The sequence below is a fragment of the Cyprinus carpio genome, chromosome A5 (genome assembly GCF_018340385.1).
Source record: "Cyprinus carpio isolate SPL01 chromosome A5, ASM1834038v1, whole genome shotgun sequence".
Taxonomy (NCBI): Eukaryota; Metazoa; Chordata; class Actinopteri; order Cypriniformes; family Cyprinidae; genus Cyprinus; species Cyprinus carpio.
The window spans coordinates 18,974,805-18,991,331 of NC_056576.1; the positions used below are offsets into that span (position 1 = coordinate 18,974,805).

Sequence of the window (16,527 nt, forward strand, 5' to 3'; positions counted from 1 at the left end):
TTTAGAATCACCTTTTCTTTTATCATTCTGGATAAAAGAACACTGGTTTGGAAATTGGAATGCACATTCTATAATGTTAAGACTTTAATGGTTTCTCTGAGGAATGAAAACCTTCAAAATTATCATTGTGATAAAATGATGCTGTTGTTTTAGGTCTAAAAAAGTATGTATGTGGCTCCTCTGCGTTTTTCCTATTGATCTATTTATTATGTTTGATCTGATTAAACAGTTTTGTTAAAGCCATTATAGAGTTGAATCTAATCACAAGGGTTTAATAATTAATTGCTTGCCGTGTTGCTGCACTTAAACGGCTTGTTCACCCAAAAATGAAATTAATGTTATAATTTACTCAAGGTCTTGGTCCCAACCTGTATGTTTTTCTTTTTCTTCTGCAGAACATAACAGAAGATATTCATTTTTTTTTCAATGTAAACATGGCTAGACTGACATGTCTGACCATTGTGAAACGTGTGAGTGTGAGTGATGGCCGTGTCAAATTGAAAAAAGCCTACGCCTCTCGAGACCGGTTTTTTTTTTTCATTCAATAGCCTGCGTTTTCTTCCCAGTGTTTTCTCTTAACCTTCAGTTCCTGTATGTGTAGGGGCTTTCAATGCCATTGCGTAACAGCTTGAAAAATACATATTTAACAATAAAGTAACAAATTGGTATTTTGTAGATTTTCTTAGTATATAAGAACTAATTGCAAACAATTTCAACTTGTTAACACGCTGTTCGGTAATTTTTTTTTTTTTTACATTAGCCTACTTTTGATTGGGATCTCAAAGACCTCAGACATACAAAATAATTAAACATTAGTCGTTTATTAAGTCTGGAGTTGCCAGGTGTCTTACCCTATATCCTCATATGGGACAGTGTGTCACGGGCAGGAAAAAAACGGATGTCTGCACGTTCAGTGAAAGTTTTTGTCAGGTAGTGATTGGGAAATAGGTTGGGCTAAACGGTCTGGAGTTCGCATATAAAAACTTCTCCAAACGCGTCGACTCCATCATAGCGTATACACACACTGTCGAAGTCAAGATGCTCGGAAGCGATGTGCTTTTGTGCTTCATCTTCTACAGCACGCTCCTAATCTTAAAGATGTACATCATTGCCATCATCACGGGACAAGTGAGACTTAGGAAAAAGGTAAGTTGTGGAACTTTTTATTCATACTTGTAAAAATAGTTTTCATGCTCATCAAACACACCGACGAGACAGAATCACCGCTAGACAGTCGCGTTCCTTATGGAAGCGTTTCTTTGTCGCGTCGAGCCTGTGGAGTGTTTTTGTTTTGAATAGAAATCCGTATAGTCTGCATACTGGAACTGTCTGGATTTACTTCTAAAATCAATGAAGGTAGTTGGTCAGGTGTGTGTTTTAACAGAATGACTTGACATTTAGATTTATGTTTATTTGCCAGGCGTTTGCTAATCCAGAGGACGCTGAGAGACACGGAGGTGAGCAGTTCTGCCGCACTGATCCATATGTGGAACGTTGTAGGAGGTAAGAGCACAATACTACACACTTGTGATTTTATTTTGTAATGCTGCAAATTAGAGTGCAACTCCACAAACATGGATATACACTTTCTTTTTTCTTTTTTGCCATGTTACACCTATAACATGCCAGTATTAATGAATTACTATAACATCAGCAATATAAAGGAAACAGCTTTAAAGAATAACAAAAAAGCATAAAACAATATGAAATTTAATACAAGAAATGAAAATATAATATATAAAAGGATGAGCGTGTGATGTCATCAAGTTCCTGTGAGAAACATCTGATGATATGTACATTAGGGTGTTTTATGTTACATTTTTATGTAACATAGTTTTACACTGTCGCTGTAATTTTGTACAGTGAATTTCTGGCATATATATATATATATATATATATATATATATATATATATATATATATATATATATATATATAATCTGATTTTTTATACTTTGTAAGGCATTTACTATTAGATTTTCCATAATTTCCATGTACATGTTTTCCGTTTATCATCAAAAATTAGTTTTCATTTTTTCTGTTCACATGGTTTCAATTTTCTGACTGGAATATTTTAAAATGAGTTTTTTTGCTTGTCTGTAAAAACATTGCGTGACTATTGGGAAAGTTAAGCTTCAGTCTTTTTCATAGTGGTCCCATTTATTTGGAAAAACTGCAGGATGTCTGGCAGATTTCCTTTAGTTATTTTCTGTAGTGTCAAAATCTTTGGAAAAAGAATACAAGTATGACAGATATGTGTGAAAGTTCACAGGTCCACAATAGGAAGTTATTATAAGATATATTTATTTTCCCAAAAATGGTTTCAGTGGCAAACAGACACCTTCATGATCCTCTGAGAAGCCTACAGAAGGAAAAACAAGAAGTAAACCAGACATTTCAATAACCGGCTAAGATTATTATCTTATATTAATATTATATTGTAATAAATCACCATCATCTTTATTAATATGATCGTTTTTTTATATTTTATTTAAAAAATATTAATATTATTTAGTTGCAAAGCAATTTGGCAGATTAATATAGAATTAACAGATGTGTGGTCACAGGTCACACCTGTTGCATACAATCAGATTATTTATCAGGATCTGAAACTATAGAACATTTTCTAATAATGGATGTGGAAAATGGTGACTAACACACAAGGAAAAGTTACTTCCTCCTTTAAAAGTGAATCTCAGAAATTACATATAATGGAAAGTCCGGCTTCAAAGAGAAAGAATCTGTGTAATGCAGGATTTCACAAGGATGACCAATCACTGCTACGTAGCTGCTGTTCTGAGTAAATAATGGGAAATGTGACCATAATGTATTTATGGCATTATGAATGTCAACATAGTATGATTAATTTCCTTTGACTTCCTATTGCTGTGACTTGTTCATGGGGCAGCCACTGCCATGACGCACTGTGAGAGCGATTCAGAGTGAAAGTAAATTTACATCGCAAGACATGCGATGTTGGCAACGTTTACTGTCCAGGCATGCTGCCATTAGACAGAGCCAGAGAGTTTACAGCTGAAGTCCTGATCAAAGCCAGATGTTGAGCGTACATTCCTCAGCTCTTGGGTTCTGAGAAAAGCAGTTTTCCATATGTATTCCCACAGTCTGGAACATTCAAAATACCTCAAAGAGCTATTAAATCAAATACAGTGTTTAGAGTATAATATTTGCAAAAAGTAGCTGAAAGAGAGGCTGAAAGGACAATGTGGGAATGCGTGAGGGATGTGGTCAAAATTGAAAAAGAACTTATCATGAGCTATGATTAAACAAGCATGGTCATGCAATGCAGAACTATAACATCATTCATAAAACTATTTGTTTGCTATACACATCCTATTTAAGTATACAACAGCTACCAGCAGTTCTCGTTCTCTTTACACTCATACAAAATGCCCTTATTTGTGGTTTACCTGCATTCATTTTTTAACTGTTTGTGTGTGTGTGTGTGTGTGTGTGTGTGTGTGTGTGTGTGTGTGTGTGTGTGTGTGTGTGTGTGTGTGTGTGTGTTTTCAGAGCACACCTCAATGACATGGAGAACATTTTCCCCTTTTTATTTCTTGGAGCCATCTACTCCATGACGGGCCCCTCGTATGCAGTAGCACAACTTCATTTTCTGGTCTTTTTCCTGGGTCGAGTTCTTCACAGCGTTGCATACCTGTTGGCACTCAAAGCACCGACACGTTCATTCGCATATGTCATCGCTCAGGTGCCTTGCGTTTCCATGGCAATACAGATTATCATGGAAGTAGCCTCATTCGCATGACCCTCTCAATAATGGACTTCTGTGATTGATCAAGACTTATGGTTACAACTGTGATGCAGAATGCTGCTTTACGGACTTACAGCATCTCAACAGTAATAGAATTCAAATTTCACTTTAACTTTCATTGCTGTTTTTTTTTTTTTACCGGACACTATGGTTTGTATTGTGGTTTTCTATGTGTATTGTCGTATTAGCATTCAAATGAAGGTTATTTAATGTGATTTATTTTCACAATCAGTTTTGCATATACTCAGCATATTTATATATTTGATACAACAGGCCTTATTCTCTTTGAATGGACCTCAAGTCTAAAGCGCAACCACTACTTGCAAGAATTTTGGTTCAGTGTCCACCAGCTTTTCACTTTCATACTGCAAAGCTTATATAAGCAATAACTGCTGAGGTCAGTTCAGAGTCCATGTGACTGTTCCACACTTGTGAAAATTCCTCTGTTATTAGTCCATGAGCCCTACAGAGCCCTTTCAAATTTATTGTAGCGTTAAACACGCTGTTGCACAAACACTGTCCTTCCTCTTTGTCCACAAGGCTTTGGGTTTACAGCATTTCGAGAACAGCCAGGTGCTTCACTAAGGTTTTTTTTCCCTCAAGAATGCTAATTTTGGTATAATGCTATGGTTTTGGTAATTCACCATACAGCACTTTTGTTATATAAATATTTTCTGTTTTCATGGTATAACTTATTTTTTTTTTTTTTTTTTTTATAATATCATATAATTTGTGTAGTGATGTTAAAGTTTCTAAAGTGATGAAGAGAAAATCATAGTTTTTATAATAAAGGAATAATGAAAGGCTTTGTGTGTTCATGGGTAATTGTGATACTTTATTGACTCAGTTCAAGAAATGAGAGACAGTGGACTGCATATGATAAAAACAAGAGCTCGGAGAGAAAGGGATTAGAGAGAAAAATCAAAGGAGATGGATAAGAATTGCTGCCAAGGCAAATATAACGTGGAAGACCATTGTTACTTCTCAGTACAAAAAGGGCGGGGAAAAGACTGACAGGAAAAGATAGATGAGCTCAGGAAATTTGTGAGAAAGGCATGTTTTTGATTCACATTAAAATAAACCAGACCTTCACTATCATGGATACCACACATGTCCCGACTAGATCTTAAAGGGGTGGTTCACTGGTTTATTTCTAGGCTTGATTATGTTAATGGGGTGCAGTCTAATATTTGTTAATGCTTCATTTTTAAAGCTAAAATAAACAGTAGCCTTTACAAATAACATTATATCTTGAAGTATGAGACATCCTCTGCTTCTCAGGGCTCAACCTGATAAGCACGCCCTATTTCTGAGGGAGGGGCTTCATAAAAGCAGGAAATGATCACCCCATTTCTCAAAGAAGGGACAAAGCTTGTGGGATAAAGGTTAATTATGTGAAAAAGAATGCATTTAAAAAAATTAAAAAAAATGAAGCATTTACAAATATTAGACTGCACCTCATAAACACAATCAAGCCTAGAAGAAGAAGAAGAAGAAGAAAAAAAAACAGTGAACCACCCCTTTAAAGGGACAATTTTGCACATTGGTAATCTCTGTGTAAATGCATTTATGCCAGCTCTGAGCAGCATCAAAGAGTCTGTTTAATAAATCAGCAGGAAAAAAAACAATCAGTTAGCCTAAAAGTTGTGAGTTGTGAGAGAACCTTTACAGTACGTGACATTATCCCTCACAGCCTCGTTTTCATTCTCGTTCAATTCAAATATGGCGTCTAACCTGATTAAGGTCCTGTTAGGGCTAAGGATGAGCTTTAGAGACAGGGACCAATCAGGTTGCAGCTTCTCCTCACGTTTCGGGAATTCGGAGCTTCGGCTTCCCCGTCGACAACCACGGCTCTCACGCTCTCACAATTGATAACGAACTCCACTAAGTTTTTCCGAGTAGCTCCTTTTTCTTTACCTCAACATATCCTGTCAATTCTGTCTGCATATCAATGGAAAAATTCTGTTTGGGCTGCTAGAATCCAGGAATGTCCTTTTAAAAAGTACATTTCTCCAAGTCCGAGATTTGAATTCGAGACGTTTTATCTGTCTATTTACATTAGGCTACATTGCATATTTAATGATGTAATTTTATGGGTTCATAAAATGTCATTGAGGTTTTTATGATTATTTATTGATTATTTTATTTTATTTTCTAATAAACCTTGATGGAAGCGTTGGAAAAGTTTTACTTGTAGGTTTAGCTTTGCATTACAATATGGCACGAATCTAATGTGTGAAGTTATTGTTGAACCAAATCGCTGAATGAGCAGAACAGTTTGATTGAACAACACTACCACCTATAGGTCATTATAAAACTGCATTGTCCTTTCATGTTGACAGCAAATAAGAACTTGCAATGCTATCTTGAACTGCTGTCTCGAAAAACCTTTCAAGGAGACCACACAACAATACTAGTCAATAATCTAGCAGGTCTGTAGAGACACCCGTTAAAACACAAACTGCATGGTAAATTTCATAAATATTTATTTAATATCAATAAACAACATTAACTACAGCAGTGGGCTACAGCACTTTTTCAAATAGGTGTTATAATAATAATAATAATAGTAATATTTTTGAGGCCACATCTGAAACACAAACATTTACAATAGTACTTGGCATTAAAAACAATGGCAATACAATGTTTTAAGACACTTGGTGTTTTTTTTATTAATTTTTGTTTATTTTCCGATATCACAGAGTTTCTGAAACAGTCTAAACAGTTAATATTGATATAGATACAAAACCACTGCGAAAACGGGGAGGGGGAAGACAACGGACAGTATGCCAAAGGGAAAAAAGAAAGAAAAATATATATTCCATCAGTCTCTGGCTCACCCATTCTCTTCAAAGACAACAAATAGCAAATAAATAATATGTAAAACTTTTCATTTACAAAAATATTCCCGTTTTCCCTTTTTATTCCAGGCTGCTACTAGTGTTGAGTGGTTCACATTCAGATGGAGAAAGGTTGAGAGTGGGGGGTCATGCATTCAGCTAAGCGGTTTAATACTTACACCTCCTCTCGTGCTGTTCCTGAGGCTCTTGTGTTCTGGTGTCACTTTGATGACATTCTTTAAACATCTCTGAGTTTGAACTGTAAACAGCAGATTCAATATTCTCATTCTCTAATTACACATCAAAAATAATTTATCTGTATTTTTGTATTGTTTTCCAGACAAAATATCTAAACATTCTTAAATAATTCCTGTAGATTTATTCTAAGAATATATATATATATATATATATATATATATATATATATATATATATATATATATATATGAGGTTTATGCCTAAATCAAGAAAAAAAAAATACGAATAAAAAATGGGGTAAAGAAAATAGAAAATGTCTTTATCTTTTTGCTTCTCAAATAAATTAATCTTGTTTTTTAAGATTGTTTAGGTTCTACTAGAAAACAAGACAAAGATAGGTGATTTTATCTATCTATCTATCTATCTATCTATCTATCTATCTATCTATCTATCTATCTATCTATCTATCTATCTATCTATCTATCTATCTATCTATCTAATTTTAAATCTAAGTATCCCTGGCTTGAATTCCTAGAGTTCCCCCAAATCCATGAGAAGAGTACAGATAATATACATCCTAATTCTAATCCATTAATACATCAAATCCCTTTTATTTCGTAGTGGGATTGAATGGAGGCATGCAGGTGATCCAGAGCCCTTTTCAAGAAACAACAGCACTTAAAGAATGCGTTTGACTGTGCGCCTGTAAATGCGGATGTTCATGGATCAAAGCTCATACTGTTAGCAGAGTAAACAGCTGCAGATTTAGCAGATGTAGTGACCAAACTGTGTTTTGTTATGGTTTTTGTTCGCTTCTGCCTCATGACATATGCAATCCATGGTCAGTCTGATAGGGGGCGCTAGTGGTTGGCGGCTGCAGTAGAAAATGGCACTTGTGGGAGACTCCTGCCCTTTCTGCAGAGGGATTGCATGTCAGGGTTTAAAAGCATGATGAGGGTGAAGGCAGACCATAACATTGATATACACAAGAAGACAGTTTTATTTCTCCATAATACAATAGAACTAGAAAGGTACATACAAATATATATATATATATATATATATATATATATATATATATATATATATATATATATATATATATATATATATATATTATATATATATTCATGTGTGTATATGTATATGTTTACATTTGTATGTTCATGTGCATCTGGTTCCAGATGCATATAGAGTTTTTTACAACTTTGAAATAATCACACAATGTACAAATCACAAACATAGAAAACATTTAAAAACACAAAATAAGGAGTTAAAAAAATCTTTTATATTGTTTTAGGAACATCAATCTTACATTCAGGCCTTGGATTGAAAAGTAATATTTTGCCTTGACCTTAAATTGTGGCTCAAACCTTTCAAGACATTTTTTAAATATCTTATTTCTGTTCATATGGCTACAAGTTTGCTAAAAAGCTACAAATTTGTCCTAAAGCTGATGGAGAATATGTCTTTATCAATCACAGAAGCTAAATCAAGCCTTGACTTATTTAGATTCTGGGCGTTTTTGGACATTTTTGGTCAGTTTTTTCTTCTTCGAGCAGAATTTGGAAATGATAGTTGATAATCTGATTTTCTAGTTGTATTTCTAACTTTCTTATAGAGTAAACACAGGATCATACACACACACACACACACACACACATGCATACATCCACCAGGAGTACATTTTGACATCACCACCTTGTAAACTCCTTCAAGTTTAAAGCTCTGGGGATTCATTTGCACACACAGATGAGTGGGCAGACTGAGGAAAACACAAAATTCAACGTAACATGGTAAAAAGAATGATATAAAATAAAAGTTAGTAGGAGGTGAGAGGTGCACTGTAATCCACAGACTGTGATTGTCATCACTTAAGGTCCAAAATATCCTCCTCAAAAGATGTGGAGAAGGTAAAAGGGCTGGTCGTGGGTGGGCTATCATCTCGAGGCTCCATCTCAGAGCCAGATGAGCAAAGCTGCTGGACATCAGTTTCTCCATCTACAGACTCCATTCCCACTCTGATTGGAGATATTTATAGTCAGTATACATCACTGGTTTATTCATGTCTAACATGCAGAAATAACCTTTCATTTGCTGGACTGGACTGGGGGATATATAGCTTAAATTATAGCATGATATTTTACTTTATTATTTTAGTACTTTATTTTTTATTTTATTTTATTTTTTTAAAGAAATGAATGTTTTTAAGCAAAGACACACTAAACTGATCAAACGGGACACTAAAGACATTGATAATGTTATTATAAAATTATAATTAAATTTCAATAATTATCTTTTGATCAAAGAATCCTGAAAAATGTATTACAGTTTTAATAATAATAATAATAATAAATTATTATTGAGCACCAAATCAGAACATTAGAATGATTTCTTAAGGATCATGTGACACTGAAGACTGGAGTAATGACTGCTGAAAATTCAGCTTTGCATCACAGGAATAAAATGCATATTTAAAAAAATATTTTACATTGTAATAATGTTTTACAATATTACTGTATTTATTTATTTATTTTTATCAAATAATGACTCCAAACCTTTGTGTATATAGTGTGGGTCTATATTTACTATTTTTCACCTAAAATATAAATATTGTAAAAAAAATAGTGTAATATTTTAATAAAAAAAATTATTTGAAAAGTTTTAATTGACAATTCAACAAACTGATAAAACAATTTACATCATTGCACCAATTAATTGAAACACACAGTTGACAATGAATGATTTATGAAAATAAATCAAACTTACTAACTCTTTTTGAATATATAATGAATTTTCAATATGTATTGCCCAGCCCTACCATCCACCCAACACCACACGCATACGCACACACACACACGCACGCACGCACACACACACAGAGACACACTTACTGCTCAGTGGTGCTGATCTCTGCTGTTCTCTTCTGGTCTTCCTCCTTGGTTTTCTTGCTCATTCTTCTCTGTTTCACTGAGTTACCATCGGCCTTACTGCTGGGTTCCTCAGTCAAACCTACAACAGGTGCAGAGGACACAGACAAACAAGAATTCATAGACTACTGATCATAATTCAACATGTTGGCTGAAATTATAAGATGCCATTAAATTCTTCAGTACTTCCAATAGTCCACTCAGCCATTCTTGCTTGTGTGTGTGTGTGTGTGTGTGTGTGGGGTGTGAAGTGTGGCAGTCTAGTAAATCTAGCAGCTTATCTAATGTGTGATCAGGGTGTCTTACTCCAACACTTTATAATGAAAAATGTCTGTTTCATCTCAGTTTGACTGCAGATCAAGCACTGCAACTGATCAAGTATGCAAGTATCGTTACAGTTTTTTATTTATTTATTTTTTTTATCATCCATAATTGAAAGGTTAATAATAAATGGTACTGAGCTGCACCACTTGGAGCTTTAATGTCCAACACGTCTCCAGCAGCACTTATGCTGCAGCAGATCTCTTTGGGTACGTTTCTTGCCAGCTTCCCACTGTGCCTCACAAACATAATGATAGCTTTCAGTTCAAGAGAGCACAAACACAGAGACACTCACCCAGCAGTTCTTTCCGTGTGCGGCTGGCAATCTCTTTGATCTCCATACGAGACAGCGAGAGGGAGGTTGTGCTTGCGATAATGGGAGTGGGCCCGATTACACTGGGGGCAGGTGCCGTGAGCACTTTATTGACCAATGGAGACTTGAGGGGCCTCTCTATGCTCCGTCCAATTAGGTTGCTCAACGGGATCTTATAGATGTGTTTTGATGGAGCTTCACCAAGAGAGAAAGGGATGGGTGGAAAGAGACAAAAAAGAAGAGAGAAAACTTAAGAATGAGAAGTTAGAATAAAACGTGTGACTGCTACAGTGTTAATAGTCGGTGTAGGTCCAGAACTACTGCTAGGCACATTAATATCTACTCTGCACAGAATGAGGTGAGAACACACATGGCCTTCTTTTGTAAAAACACACATTCAGAAATGAACTCGCACACAGAGTCACTGCTGGATTCATGACACTGTAATTAGCTCAAGTGAAAACAAGAGTATTTGTTGGATTCATGACACTGTAATTAGCTAATTTGATAAAGTGTGTGTTGTTTTTTTGTATATATGAGTATATATGCATTTTTACATTTTTTTGCTTTTGTGTTTTTGTTTTAATGTTTTGAGTTGGTAAGCCCTTTACACTCAACAAGGCAGCATTTACTTGATCACAAACAGTAAAACTGCAAAATTAAGAAATATTACAATTTTATTTGTAAAATACATTTTTTTTTGTTTGCATATTTTTTCCAAAGTGTGGGCTTCAGACACATGACTTAAACTTGAGTCAGACTGGAGTCTGTTTTTAGACTTTTTATTTGTAATTTTTGTCTATTTTCACTTGTTATGATTATTGTTGTTTTGTTTTTTATTAGAATGGTGTTGTTTGTTTTTTTTTGGGTGCAGGGAGCCTAAACTTATGTGTTTACATTTGTCAACTGTCTGAAACATTCTTAGCCAGATTATGTAAAACAGTAAATTCAACACAACAGACAAAACAAAGCCCATTAGACTGGAACAGGAATGGGATATTTTGGAAATTTGATGGTCCACTACCAGTAAAGTGTGATTGGTTAGGACGTTATTGATTTTTGTTTTTAATGCTGTCAGTTACCACAGAAATTAATTTAGACTCTTTGCTTAGTTCATGAAAACATACAAAACAAACAAGCAAAAAAAAAGAAATTTTAAAATTAGGTTTTTACAGCAGACATCTATAAGGTAAATGTACAGCACCACAAATTTATCACAGTTGACACAGTCATATTTTCTATCCACTTGACTTAAGACTTGATTCTTGACTAAGACTTGTAAAACAATGACTTGACATCATGTAGACAACTAAAAGAATAGATAGGGCAAGCACATGGGAATGACAGGTGTTTAAAGTAAAGTCACTTAATCAGTGCTGGCTGTAGTTAATGAACTATTCCATGCAAAAATCACTTCTTGGGTAATTTTGGGTCGAGCTAGAGCAGGAAATGATGGAAACTGCTAGGCCACTGGACCAAAATTGGGTTATAAATGCAGTGTTGAAGTGTTATATTCACCGGTGTTTCAAAAAACAAAACAAACAACATAAATATATATGCTACCAAGTGAAGCTTCATAATAAAGAAACAACACAATAATAATAATAATAAAAAACACTTGACATAAACCATAAGAAATGCTGCTTTTATCTGGGTGAGATGCTACAACATGCACATGCTGTGTTAATGCATATGAGGTAGTGTTACTAGTACTAGCAGTATTGACATTTTTTTTTTTTACAGGCATATTGATTCAGAGCAAATAATTCACACATATTTTTAGTATCAACAAACAAGAATCTTGAAAACTGTGGTCATGTTAGATAAAAGAGCAAGCATCTGAGACATGGCAGTGTCCAGCAGCATACACATATTTCCAGGCGAGGAAGGATGCTTCCCCTTTTAAGTTAATTTCAAACTATTAGAGAGCCAAAATCAAACACAGGACTATTTAATTATAAATACATGCGTGTGTCTGGAATACACTGAAAGTATTCCAGAGTCATTTTTGTACCATGGGACAGAAAAATACATAATCTATATATAATCTTACCAAACCCCAAACGGTAGTATATGTAAAATAATAATATAAAAATGTAATAATAACAATAAAAATAATCAAATTTGTTATAAACAGATTGAAAGGAAAAAAAACATACAACAAGAAATGGTAACACTTTACAATAAGGTGAAATCAGATTAGGCTAATGCATTATGCATTTACATCATTTATTAATCCAGGTTAATGTTAATTCATAAATATAGCATTGTTAATTATTAATTCATTTTTGTGGGGAAAACACTGATTTTAGTTTATACAGCTTGAAATGTTAGGAATGTCTATGTAGAAAGAACAGATTATTAAATGCTGTAAAAGTACTGTTCATTTTTACTTCACGATACCAAATGAATTAACTAAGGTTAACAAATTGAGCCTTACAGTAAAGTGTTATAAATTTGTGTACAACGCAGTCTTGTTGCATTGTGAACATTATGTTGAGATGAGTAATGGTATGTTATTTCCCATGGTGCAAAAATGGCAGCCACAGACTGGATGTTTGAAAACACCAGGATGTGGATTTTGTCACAGCCCCTTTGAAGGCCCTCTTCAGGCCTTGTGTGTAGACAAAAGTGCCAAGCTCTGGAGGGCCGTCCAGACTGTGTGTGTATGTATGAAGAGGGGCTCAGACAAAAGTATCCATGGTGACACAGCGATCTGTAACTCATGCTCCAGCAAATGTGTCCCATTTCCCTAAAGCGTCTGTTCAGCCTCTATGTATCTGTCTCTGTCTGTCTATTGATTTCCTCTCCCACCTCTCTATCTCATTCACTTCTGTTTCTCTCCACTGTTCATCTTTTTTTCTCCTCATGTCACCATTTCTCGCTCTCTGATTTTTTTTCATTCTTTCTGTGAGACTGCAAGAAGGAAGGGACACATTATGTTAGCTGCATATTTCACTCAACACCGGCTACATGCGTCTGTTAATTAAATAAAAGACAGCGTGAGTCTCCGTGGTAATGTGCATTAGTGAGGCAGCATGGGAAATGTAGGCAACAGAAGCGCCTGCAGTACCTTCAGAGTCTTTAGACATGTAGAGGGATAGCTTGGTGCCGTAGGGAATCCGAATACAATCTGGACCAGGGATGGAAAAGAGCAATATATCAACCCAACCCATGCACAGATTTAAAGACCAATGCATTGTAAGACAATACACAAACACAGGTTGACGACTCGCATATGAAACTCGCTATCCTTAAACAGAAGAAATATAACATCATATACTTCACCTAATAGTCACCTAATATCACACATTCTAAAATATGAACGCAAATACCCAAGTTTAACTTCTATATTAAGTTGAGTAGCATGGGAATTCAGTTTAATCAGTAAGGTAGAATGTGTACATGTTCTATCAAGAGCAGAAGCCTACCATCTCCAAGCGGTGAAGGGAAGACGGGCATCTCGTAGCCGGTGGGAGTCTGAGGGGAACTCTGGGAACTAGTGTCTCTGGAGCTACAGTTAGAGGCAGAGTTTATAGGTGCTGATGAGATGAAATAGATATCAGACTACAGAAAAAAGAGAGGAAGAAATAACAAGATAAAAACAATGAGAAATATGACCTGATTGATAAATGTATAATTTATTGTCATACAGAAGAATGCATCATATAAAAGAGATGATACCGTCATTAAAACATTTTCTGCTGTTGTTAAATCTGTGTTAACTCTTTTCTAATAGAGTGTACACTACCATTCAATAGTTTGTGGTCAATAAGATTTTTTATTTAATTTATTTTCAGAAAAGATGCATTAAATTGAGAGTGTCGGTAAAGACTTTTATATTTTTTCCCCCCCCCCCCCCCCAAAAAAAATAAATTAAATTATGTTCTTTTACACTCACTATTCATCAAAGAATTTTGAAAAAAAATTACGGTTTCCACAAAAATTTTTAGTTTTTTTTTTTAAATTGATAATGACAAATTTGCCATCACGTGAATGAATTACATTTTAAAATATATTAAAATGGAAAATGGTTATTTTATGTTTTTTTTATATTTATTTTTTTTTTGCATTTTCAATGAAATAAATACAGTCTCGGTGAGCATTGATGAGCAAAATCTTTTGAAAAGTACTCTATAGAGTATAGTATTATAGTAGATGTAGGCTACGTTTACACTAGTGCGTTTTCGTTTTAAAATGCATAGCTTTTGTCTTTTACACTAGCCCTGCGTTTTCGACCCTCGAAAACGGAGACTTTCGAAAATGCTGCAGACCCCATTTTAATTTGACTTAACTTAAATTATTACAAAATAAAAATGTAATTTACACCGTTTATATATACACAGCTATACAATGGTATTCATAGGTAGAACCTTAAGGCTAAAACACTTACTCTGGACGCAGTCAGTTGCAATTCTGGAACGACAGCTGTATATACTAGGTTGCCATTAACAACTAGCCGGATCTCTATGGAGTCAGTGGTGAATGCAAGTATATATGGGAATGCACACACTGTGACAAAGGAAGTGACATAAAAGAGAGATTTGTAATTATTTCCACTAATACAAATGCAAAATGATTGTTGAATTGTAGAAAAATGAATAATAATAATAAAGAATATTCAAGATCCTAAAGGTACTGACCAATAGCGTTGGGCATTTGGTTCCAGCTGAAATGGAACTCTGAAGTGTTGGGCTGAATCATAGGTGTTGCACCGTTAAACGGACACACCTTCTTATAGATGCAAATATCTGTTGAAAGAGAAGTATAGCTTTAGAGGATCTGACTACACAGATACAGTCACTGACATTTTAATAGACACTCACTGTTATAGCAAAGAAGTAGTCCAGCCTCTCCATCTTCATACACATCTATGGCAGCAACAAAGTTCACCTGGAAAAAAGTAATAGACACTCATGTTACCAAATCAAAAACTGAAAGCAGCTGAACTGTATAATACAGTGGTACACAGAACTGCTGTATAGTACTGATAAAAGGAAGGATATCTGGATTGTGTTATATTGTGTAAATGAATGCGTACACTGCTGCTCACCTAAGCTGATTTTTTTTTAATCAAAATATTACAATTTAACGTTTTTCTATTTTAATACATTTTAAAAAGTTTTTTATTCCTGATGGCAAAGCTGAATTTTCAGCAGCCATTACTCCAGTCGTCAGTATCACATGATCCTTCACAAATAATTTTATATGCTGAGTTGGTGACTGAGAAACATTTCTTACTATTATCAGTGTTCAAAACAGTTAATATTTGCTTAATATTTTTGTGAAAAATGTGATACATTTTTGTCTGAATTCTTTGATGAATAGTCCAAATCTACAGTGTTTATTTGAAATAGAAATCTTTTGTAACATTATAAATATCTTTACAGTCAATTCTTTTCTTACTTGACCACAAACTTTTAAATGGTAGTGTATGTTTGTAATCAAGTGGCTGTTTCTCACCCGGTTGGAGTCTACATGGTGTAGTCTGTAGGCGTCTCCTGTACTCTCATTGATCAAGTCAAACTGATGTCTGTAGGCCACACAGATCATGTGATCATTCTCTCCTGTTGGGCCATCGACCAGGGCCATGACCACCGGGGAGTCACATAAGCAGATCTCCTAAGACAGGGGACAGCAAGCATCCGAAATGATGAGAGCTTTTGAAAAGTAGCTAAATGTCTGTGAGAACTCTTCCTATAAGCTGCAGTAAATTACAATTAACTTAAACAGCAAACTTCAATGCATGATGTGTGAGAATCCATGCTGAATCTGTGTCCTACTCGTATGTATTGGAAATCTTCCACAGGTGAGTCAGTGGTCCCCGTGACTGTAGCGATAGAGCTGAGGCAATCGAGGCGTGACTGTTTCCTGGTGATCAGAAGGAGCTTGTTTCTTATCGCCACAACGATTCTGAGCTCCACCCCATGATGTGTGTTTATGGAGTAGAGATGGCAGCCTGAGGAAACACATTTCTGTTACTTGATTGCTTTATTAGCTAATTATTAAAAACTTCAAGAAACTACAAATTTGAATTATTTAATTTAATTTAGATATTGGCTTGTATATTTTTATTTATTGAAATATTGTAATTTTATTTTTATTTTAATTTTGAACTCATATTTCTAGTTTATTTGG

General features: G+C 34.8%; 2 protein-coding genes across 2 annotated transcripts in view; one reads left to right on the forward strand and one right to left on the reverse strand.

The window, feature by feature from the left end:
• Positions 1-793: 793 nt before the first annotated feature.
• On the forward strand, positions 794-4,593 carry LOC109090662 (prostaglandin E synthase). Its single transcript, XM_042756325.1, has 3 exons — positions 794-1,146; positions 1,421-1,503; positions 3,532-4,593. Exons 1-3 carry the CDS (start codon positions 1,039-1,041, stop codon positions 3,779-3,781), a joined length of 441 nt encoding a protein of 146 aa, XP_042612259.1. The 5' UTR covers positions 794-1,038; the 3' UTR covers positions 3,782-4,593.
• Positions 4,594-7,246: 2,653 nt separating this feature from the next.
• Positions 7,247-16,527, reverse strand: part of LOC109090648 (GTPase-activating Rap/Ran-GAP domain-like protein 3) — a 62,155-nt gene continuing 52,874 nt past the window's right edge. Inside the window, exons 22-31 of the mRNA XM_042756327.1 lie at positions 16,173-16,348; positions 15,853-16,011; positions 15,216-15,282; positions 15,033-15,140; positions 14,783-14,901; positions 13,821-13,956; positions 13,463-13,522; positions 10,372-10,590; positions 9,720-9,837; positions 7,247-8,846 (exon numbers count right to left, since the gene is read on the reverse strand). Of these exons, the coding sequence (XP_042612261.1) occupies positions 8,696-8,846; positions 9,720-9,837; positions 10,372-10,590; positions 13,463-13,522; positions 13,821-13,956; positions 14,783-14,901; positions 15,033-15,140; positions 15,216-15,282; positions 15,853-16,011; positions 16,173-16,348 (1,313 nt within the window). The 3' untranslated portion in view covers positions 7,247-8,695. The remainder of the gene's footprint in view (positions 8,847-9,719; positions 9,838-10,371; positions 10,591-13,462; positions 13,523-13,820; positions 13,957-14,782; positions 14,902-15,032; positions 15,141-15,215; positions 15,283-15,852; positions 16,012-16,172; positions 16,349-16,527) is intronic.